Below are 9,458 nucleotides of genomic sequence, written 5' to 3' on the forward strand. Positions count from 1 at the left end.
ATTGCCCAAAATTTCTCATACAAATCACAATTTTCTCCCCCCCACCCAAAAACCCCACACACTTCCCCTCCTGTTTTCATTTTAGAAGTGAAAAAGTTTGTTGCTTGTAGCTGATTGTAAATATGGGTAGATAGAAAGATGCAAATCAATATAAATTATATAGCTAATTTAGAGATACATTATGATATATTATACATATGATATAAAAGTATACACACATATATACTTAGTGGTCTCAGGGCGGTTCATGGAAAATAATTATAATTAATTATAAATATAAATGGTAAGTAAAAATAATATATATAGAAATATTAAATGATCTATACATCTATATTTCACTGCATAGTGGTTGCATTTCTTCTACCAATATTTATATATTATATATATAAACAAGATAAATAATATTATGCAACACATCATTATATTATTTATATATATCTAATAATATATTGAATATAAATATATATCAATAATATAAGGATATATCAATAATATGTCTAAGCATGTGTGTATATCATATAAATATAAATGAGATCTAATTAATATCTATATATTATAGATGATGTTTTATAATAAAACATAGCCCCGCAGCCCTGTTTTTGAAAGGAAAGAAACGGACACCGGTTGTTGTTTTTCTTCCAAGGCCGTATATTTAAAGTGAAATTCTCCCGATTTTATAAGGGGGAAAAAAAAGACGAGAAAGATTCCCAACCGACGGATATCGAACAGTTTCCAAAATGTGTTTTTTTAAGGTTCATGTACATTGCTTAGGGGGGGGAAAGGAACTCTGCACACGCTCAGGAGCACTTTCCCCAAATCCCTCCCAGAACAACAAGGGGGAAAAAACCCAAAATGTGAGAACGGAGAGATCCCATTGGTCAGTCGGTCGCTAGGTAGAAAACTGTAAACTCGGTTCAAGTCGGTTCCGGAAAAGTCCGTCCACCGGAACCTGTAATGGCAGAAGCAACGGAAGGGAAGTGGCCGGTGGGAAGGAAGCCCAGCCGGTCCGAGGAGGAGGAGGAAGAGAAAGTACTGGAAGTTGGGAGGCGTGGCTTGTTCCTCGTTTCCCGTTACTCGAAACGGTGGGTTCTCCATGGCTGGTTTGGGGACAGGAAGTGGCTGCAGGGGGACAGGAAGTGGGGAGGGAAGGAGAGGGGAAGGGACAGAAAGGTGCTGTGAGGGAACAGGAAGGAACTTTTAAGGGAACAGGAAGGAGCTTTTAAGAGAACAGGAAGGGACTGAGAGAGAATAAGCAGGGACTGTGAGAGAACAGGAAGTCCCTGAGAGGGAACAGGAAGTGGCTGTGAGGGAGAAATGAAAGGGACTTTAAGGGAACAGGAAGGGACTCAGAGAGAATAAGAAGGGACTGGGAGAGAACAGGAAGGGACTGTGAAGGAGATGAAAGGGACTATGAGGAAACAGGAAGTCCCTGAGAGGGAACAGAAGTGGCTGTGATAGAACAGGAAGGTACTCTGAGGGGACTGTGGGGAAACTGGAAGTGCCTGAGAGCAAAGAGGAAGTGAATTGGAGGGAACAGGAAGGGACAGGGGTAAAACTGGAAGGGGCTGTTCAGGAAGGGGCGGTGAGAGAACAGGAGAGGCCTGTAAGGGAACAGGAAGTGCCTGAGAGTGTACAGGAAGTCTCTTAAGGGAAGAGGAAGGGACAGTGAGGGGACAGAACAAATGGGAAGCGGAGAGGAGGCAAGGCTGGGGTAGGAGTGGGGGCAGAACCTGAACCCGGCGCCTGGAGCTCTCCCTGTTGGATGTCAGTTGACATAGTACAACCAGTAGAGAAGGTTGAAGAAGCCGAAGGTGATGGGGAATAGAACCCGGGACCACTTGTCAATGGTGCTGACGTCGGCCAGGTCGGGGATCTTCAGCTTCAGCTTGGAGGACCTCCGGCGCAGGCGGCAGTTGGCCCGGGCAGTGCGGCAGGCGGGTGCCTTCCGGGAGTGTAGGGCGGTGCCTGAAGATTCGAACCCGCGCAGGCCACAGGGGCGTGGGTCTGGCGAGGGTGACGTGGAGAAGAGCGGGCAGTTGCTGTCGGAGACGCCGGCTAGGAGGAGGTTGCTGTATGGGTCGGGCTGGAAGGAGAGAAGGGAGCTCAGGGTCATCTATCGCAACCCACGGGGATCCCGGCCTCAAATACAGGACCCTGAGGTTCACCCATCCCCACCCACTTTTTAGGCAGGAATCTCGCACCTGAGTCCGGGGCTCCAGGCGCCGGGCGCGTCTCTTCTGCTGGCGGGGCCCTCGCCCAAAGAAAATGTAGTTCACCAGGGCATATTCCAGCAGCGCCAGGAAGACGAAGACGAAGCAGCCCATCAGGTAGACATCAATCGCCTTGACGTATGGGATCTTGGGCAGCGTTTCCCGGAGGTGGGTGTTGATGGTTGTCATGGTGAGGACGGTCGTCACCCCTGGGTGCCGCGGCGGGTGGGAGAAGAAACAGGGTTAGTTGGGTGGCCGAGAATTATAGCGCAGGGAAGGCACCATAATTCAAACCTCCGTCACGATCAACAATCAAAATATTTTTGTAATATCCAAAGATGGGACTGATATATTGAAATCAAACGTTTTCATACTCTGAAATCAATCGATATCATGACTGAAGACGGATATATAGAAACGCCTAGTGAAAACAAACCTTTTCATACTAGAAGTCAAGCGATATTGTGACTGAACATGAATATATAAAAACATCCATGGAAATCCAATGATTTCATATTGAATCTGGATTCCATATGACCTTAATGGGTTGGAGAACTGGGCACCACTTCACCAAATGGGATCAAGGTCGGGTCCTGCCTTTAAGGAAAATCAGATGGACCAAGAGAAGGATGGTGGACCTCAGGGTCTTGGTGGACCACCAGCTTGCTACCGGGATATGGGAGAAGGTTCTCAGTGGCTTGGTGGTCCTCCAACTTCACCTGAATCCAACCCAATAAATGTCAAGAGGTTCCTGCATTTAGGGAGGATCACATGGACCCTTGGTAGCAGGACCCCAGAGCAAGATCTCAGGATCTCCTCACCTAGGGCCACCCGGGCGGCTGAAGCATCGTAGTTGATCCAGAAGGAGACCCAGGAGAGGATGGTGATGAGGATGGAGGGCATATAAGTCTGCAGGATGAAGTAGCCGATGTTCCTCTTGATGCGGAAGCTGAGCGACAGGCGGAGGTAGGAGCCTGTTGGAGAAAGAGGAGATGGTCAAGCCGGACAGTACCCCAGGATCCAGCTGAATCAGTGAGGATATCTCTGGTATCTTCAGCAGAGGGTGGACTGGAGGACCGTGGTCTCCCACCCTGTGTCTGACAACCCCAGGATTTCAGGCAGGGGGTTAGACTAGATGACCCGACAGGACAACCCACCAGTGGTGAAGACCACCTCACGGGTGACCAGCTTCTGCTCGATGATGGTGAACTGGGGCAACTCCAAGACCTCCATCCCCGTCACGGCCGAAGAGTTTCCTTGCCAGAAGAAGACAATGTCGTCAACGGTGTAGCCATCTGGGAGGAAAGAAAATAAGAAATAATGAGAATGATTCCTGGTTGAAAACTATTCCCATCTTAAAATTATTCCTGGGTTAAAATTAATCCTGGTGAAAAAGTATTCCTGGTTTTAACATTATTCCCGGATTAACATTATCCCCCAATTAAAATCCTCCTGGTTTAAAATTAACCCTGGTTTAAAATTATTCCTGGATAATACTTTTCCTTGATGAACAAGGAATAATTTTATTTTATTCCTGCCTTAAAATTATTCCTGGTTTAAAATAAACCTGGTTTAAAATTATTCCTGCTTTAAAGTTAAATTCATTTTAATTATCCCTTGATTAACAAGGAATTATTTTATTTTAATTTAGTTTATACTTATTCCTGTTTCAAATTAATCCTGGCTTAAAATTATTCCTGCCTTAAATTATTCCTTGATTTTTCCTGGATAATACTTTTAATTATTCCTTGATTAACAAGCAATAATTGAATTGAACTGAATTGAATGATACACACAGCTCTCAATTTCCAGGGTGCAATTCTGCTGATCCAGGGGGTATCTCCGGAGATCCATCATACAGGCAGCGGTTGTCGTGATCCTGCAGAAAGAGAGAGAGAGAGAGAGGATTCCCAGGATCCATTATGGGGATCCCTGATTGACGGATGCAGGGAATGCTATATATTGATTTTGGGGGGATTTTTCAACCCCTTTTTGGATGATATTCCTGGTCCAATGACTGAACTCGCAAATATTTCTCTAATTTTGCCTATTGATAAGTATTAATTGATAAGTATTAATTGGATGGTTAATTTTATGGACTATTAATGTGTATTAATTGATAAGTATAAGTATTTATGTAAGTATGTAAGTATTTATCGGATGGCTAATTTTTATGGACTATCAAAATATATTGAAATTGATAATATTTAACCGTGATCACTATGCAAGGATGAAAGCCGTCATTAATCATGATCCATCCAGTAATCATGATCTGTCCATTAATAATCATTAATCATGATCCGTCCATTAATAATGACCCGTCCATTAATCGCCCCGCCCTGTTATGATCAACACGCACAATAAAAAACTGATTAGCACCCAGTTTGCGGTGATCATTAGGCGAGAACGAAACCACCCATTAATTGACCGTATTTGCAATAACGAACTGGCAGGAGCGAATCGGTTCTTGATTATTGGTGATTAATATCATTAATATCTGCCCACCTCAGGCCGTAGAGGACGGTGCCATCTGGGTGCAAGCGGATCATGCGGTTCTTGACGGTGACCCCATGCAGGAAGGACTTTTTGTCATTAAGAAAGTAGGTGTCTGGGAGCCAGAGCTGGTCGGCGACTCGGTTGTCGAGTGTCAGGTTGAACGGCAGATCGCCGTAGGCAAGCCGCTTGTCCCGCCAGCTCTGCTGGAAGTACATGGTTATGGTATAGTCCTGGCAGAGGAGAAAAGAAAGAGAGAGATGGGGAAAATTGGAGGAAAGAAGGATAGGAGGAAAGAAGGAAGAAAGGAGGATAGGATAGCCGGAAAGAAGGATAGAAGAGGAAAAGGAAAGAAGGGTAGAAGGAAAGAAGGACAGAAGGAAATCCATCTTTTCCAGCAGGATTCGAATCTGGATCCAGTGGAAGTTCGTCCAACTTACCATGTTGACTTCAGAAATCTGGTCGATGCTTGAGATGTGGATGCTCATCCCCACCACCACAGGGTTCCCTGAAATAATAACAATAACAAAACAACACCAAAGCAACAGATATATTATGTTATTTTATTATATTATATCATATATTACAATAATAGATTATTATATTAAAATGAAGTAATAAAATTATTAATTGCTAATGAAACTCATAATTGGTTAATTTATTGACTTGTGATAAAATGATAAAGATGATCACATGATGAAACCATAAAATCAATTCCTCAATGGGAAGATGAGATAATAAAAGGAAATAATAAAATAGTCATAAAAAATAACCCCATAAAATTAAGAAATTAAATTATAAACAATAATCATAACTTTAGATAATAAATAATAAATAAAGGCTAAAAGTCAATAAGGAATAACAGCAAATCGAACAATAGATTATAAGAAAATGATAAAAGAGATAATAAAAGGGGATAAGAAATAATCATTTATTAATTTATGCCCTAACTTATTATTTATGATTAATTATCTAATTTACTATCAATTAGATTTATGCTCTTTTAGGCGGCATTGCCTTAACTCCGAAATAAAACCAAACCATAGATTAATAATAAAATAATAAAAGTGGATAAAAGGTAATCATTTATTTATTTATGACCCAGCATATTATTGATTACCTGATTTATTATCAATTGGATTCATGCTCTAACCTTTAGGCCACGCTGCCTTACCTCCAAAATCGGGCCGCAGGCGGACATCATAGCCTTTGAGGAGCTTGTCCACAATGTCCTTGACCACCGATATGTTGCCAGTGGAGGGGCTGCAAAACAGGAGAAGACAATGGTTGGTCCTCAAAGCAGTTGAGATAAAATTTTGGGGGGTCCCCATTGAGCCCCACCCCATATGGCACCCTATACATTTTGGGGTCCTTTGTATATTGGGGTGCCCAGCTGGTTTAAAACATGGAGGGTCCCACATGGCATCATTTAAACCTGCCCCCGAATCTATTATATTGGGGTTCCCAGCTGGAATGAAATTTTGGGAGAAGATATTGGGAGCCCCAATAAACTTGGCGGGGCCCATCATATATTCTATTGGGGTGTCTAGCTGGAATAAAATATTGTGGGGCTCATATAGATTTGGGGCAGTTGATATTGGGCATCATGCTTCATGCATCATGCTTCTCACTGCCTCCTTTAAACTTGCCCCCCTGAATTCCAGCTGGGAACCACAATATAATATATTATATGAATTTCATGTAAATTGGGGGGGGGGGTTTGAAATATGGGGACATCATGCTTTTTGTGGCAATTGGAGGGGTCTCTTCCCTATTCTGTGGGGGGCAGCTAGGGGACCCCAGAACCCCCCCACAAGTGAGCCTCTTCAGGTTAGCCTACCTGTGCACCCCCTAAAAAACCCAGATGATCCCCACAGGTTAACCTACCTGTGTGCCCACTAAAACCCCCACAGGTGAACCCTCTGCTACCTTGTCGGCCCCCCCAAACCCCAGGGGAGCCCCCCAAAGTTAACCTACCTGTGCCCCCTTAAAACCCCACAGGTGAGCCCCCACTACCTGTCTGCCCCCCAAACCCTAGGGAAACTCCCGCTACCTGTCCACCCCCCAAAAACCCCAGGGGGGCCCTGCTGCCTGTCCACCCCCTAAAAAAAACCACAGGTGAGTCCTCCGCTACCCGACAGCCCCCCCAGGGGAGCCCCCCACTCCCTGTGCACCGCCCCCAAACCACAAGGGAGAACCCTGCTACGTTTCCACCCTCCAAACCCCCCAGGTGAGCCCCCCAACCTACCTGTGCGCCCAGCAGCAGCAGCAGCAGAGGAGGAGACACAGCGCAACCCATGCGCCGTCGCGCAGTCCCCGCATTTCCGAGGGGTGGGAGGTCGGGGTGGGGTGGGGGGCAGCACCCCCAAATCGGGACAGCGGTGGGGCCGGCCGGTTCACCTGAAGCGAATGGAAATCCGAATCGAAGAGTGGCTCTCAGCAGGCGCTGGAAAAGGCTCCTCCCGGCAGCCTCGCCATGGCGCAAAACGGACGGGAGCCAACGGAGTCTCCGGCGAGCGGGCGCACGTGGAAAAGGCGCTTTGGGAGACGGCGGCGGGACGCGGAAGTTGCGCTCCAGAGGCCGCAATCCGAGACGCTGGGGAATATGGGGAATGCGCTTTGGGGGGCGCAGGCGAGAATCGGCCAACGGGATTGAGCGTGGAGACGAGGAAAGGCTGCGCGCCAACGGAGGGAGATGCGCTTTGGGGGTCGCAGGCAAGGATCGGCCGCCGGCGGAGACTGTCTGAACAGACGAAGAAAGGCTAAGCCCAAATGCAGAAGTGCGCTTTTTAGAGACGGTCAGAAGGAAAATGCGCCGTCGGGCGCGCAGGCGAGGATGAACGGGCGCGCAGACCAACGGGAAGGACTGATGCGAGGAAAGGCTGCGCGCCCAAAGGCGGGAAATGCGCTGTCGGGGCCGCAGGCCGCGAATGGAGACGCTCCGGCCCACGGGAAGGATGCGCTGGGGGGAAAGGCGCCCAAAGGTGGGAAATGCGCAGGCGAGGACGGCGGGACGGATCCGAGGAGGAGAAGCTGCGCGCCAACGTGAAAATGCGCCCAGGAGAAGCCGCCCGAGGGTCCTGCTTTTGGAGGAGGACAGACCCCCAATGGAATCTGCGCGCAAGGTGGGAAATGCGCCTTCGGGGGGTGCAGGCGAGGATGGCGGGACCGGGGCCGGATCCGAGGAGGAGAAGCTGCGCGCCGACGTGGAAATGCGCCAAGGAGAGGATCCCGCCTTTGGAGAGGAGATGCGCCTTTGCAGGAGGAGAGTCTGCGCGTAGCGTGGGAAAATGCGCTTTCAGGGTGGGGGGGGGTGTGCAGGCGAGATTGACGGGACCACGGACGGATCCGACAAAGTGGAAGTTGCGCTCCCGAAGGCTGTAGAGCGGGAAATGCGCCGACCTCCGGGAAAAGGTGGAATCCGGTCTCGGGGGGAGGAGTGGAGGAGGACGAGGACGGATCCCTGGATCCCTCCGGCGGCGAAATGCGCTCTCGGGGGGCGCAGCCAGGCCGCGAAATCCTCACTCGGGCCCAATCCGCAGGGGGTTCCCGATGCCTTTTGGGAGTGGGCACAAATACCCGCACTTGGGGGGCGCCGGTGGACGATGCGCTCCTGGAGGGTGGCGTAGGGCTGGGGTCGCCGCCGGATCCGTCTGGATGCGTAAAAATGCGCGTTTTCGGGGGGAAGGGCGCGCAGGCCTCGAAATCCGCGCTCGGGGGGCGCCGGGGAGGGGGTGGGATCCGCTCCGGGGGGGGGGCGCAGGGAGGCCCTCGCCTCTGTTTGGCCCGGCGGCCGCTGCAGAGGATGCTCCGCGCTCCGCCTTTCCGAGAGGAGGAGGGAGGGAGGGAGAAGGAATCACGTGATAGGAAGAGCAGTTTTGGGGGGGAGAACCCCAAAAATAAAGGAAATGAGAATCCGGAAGAAAAAAGCATTTTTTCCCTCCAAAATAAAGGGAAATCGCCCTCAAAGCGCAGAAAGGGGGGGCGGGGAGACAGAAAGAGAAGGGGGGAAGAGAGAGAGGGAGACGAGAAAGAAAGAGAATGAGAGGGAGAGATGAGGGAGAAGAGAGGGATGGGGAAAGAGAGAGGAGAAAGGAAGAGAAAAGAAAGGAAGGAAGGGAAGAGAGAGAAGAGAGGGATGGAGGAAAGAGGGAAGGAGAAAGAAAGAGAGGAGGGGAAGAGAGAGAGAGAGAGAGAGAAGAAAGAAAGAAAGAAAGAAAGAAAGAAAGAAAGAAAGAAAGAAAGAAAAGAGAGAGAGAAAAAGAAAGGAGAAGAAAGAAAAGAAAGGAAGGAGAAAAAGAAGAGAGAGAGAGAGAGAAGAGAGGGATGGGGAAAGAGACAGATGAATGGAGACGAGAGAAAGATGGGGGAAGAGAGAGAGAGTACAGAAAGAGAAGAAAGAGAGAGGAGAAAAGGGCCGATGGGGTCATCTAGTCTGACCCGCTTCCGCCTCCGCCATTCTAGGGTTATTTCCCGGGTATAGGGTGGTATATTATTATTATTATTATTATTATTATTATTATTATTATTATTATTATCAATCTCTCATGAGATTCATGACTTGCTCGGGGTCCGACTGGATGACCCCTGGGATCCCCTTCCAGCCTGGCCCTTCTAGGATTTTCTCTTCGCTTCTCCAATTCTCCTACGTTCAGACGGGAAAAAAGAGCATCCTCTGCTGCCTCGGTGGTCAGTTGCTAAGCAACCCCGCATTCCAGGGATTCTCCCACAATGCTTCGCTCCATTCTGGCGAGG

At 48.3% G+C, this 9,458-nt stretch overlaps 1 protein-coding gene across 2 annotated transcripts; it reads right to left on the bottom strand.

Annotated features, from left to right (window-relative positions):
• Positions 1-624: 624 nt before the first annotated feature.
• Positions 625-9,377, bottom strand: LOC309523869 (gamma-aminobutyric acid receptor subunit beta-4-like). 2 transcript variants are annotated; one of them, XM_082208051.1, is made up of 9 exons: positions 9,264-9,377; positions 5,878-5,966; positions 5,144-5,211; positions 4,716-4,936; positions 4,007-4,089; positions 3,368-3,505; positions 3,032-3,184; positions 2,202-2,419; positions 625-2,083 (listed from the first exon to the last, which is right to left on the bottom strand). In XM_082208051.1, the coding sequence occupies exons 3-9, from the start codon at positions 5,189-5,191 to the stop codon at positions 1,766-1,768; spliced, it is 1,179 nt and encodes a 392-aa protein (XP_082064177.1). In that variant the 5' UTR covers positions 5,192-5,211; positions 5,878-5,966; positions 9,264-9,377; the 3' UTR covers positions 625-1,765. The 2 variants fall into 2 exon arrangements, with proteins under 2 accessions (XP_082064177.1, XP_082064176.1); XM_082208050.1 differs by lacking the exon at positions 9,264-9,377 and adding an exon at positions 6,952-7,194.
• Positions 9,378-9,458: the final 81 nt, after the last annotated feature.

This window comes from Podarcis vaucheri (assembly GCF_965113315.1).
Source record: "Podarcis vaucheri genome assembly, chromosome: Z".
Taxonomy (NCBI): Eukaryota; Metazoa; Chordata; class Lepidosauria; order Squamata; family Lacertidae; genus Podarcis; species Podarcis vaucheri.

Bases quoted from the DNA above. Each gene is read 5' to 3' on its own strand.
- LOC309523869 (XM_082208050.1), bottom strand. From the start codon at position 7,025: ATGCGGGGACTGCGCGACGGCGCATGGGTTGCGCTGTGTCTCCTCCTC. The intron at 5,967-6,951 runs GTAGGTTGGGGG...CCTGTTTTGCAG, and splicing joins TGCTGCTGCTGGGCGCACAG to CCCCTCCACTGGCAACATAT. The intron at 4,090-4,715 runs GTGGGCAGATAT...CTCTTTCTGCAG, and splicing joins ACCGTCCTCTACGGCCTGAG to GATCACGACAACCGCTGCCT.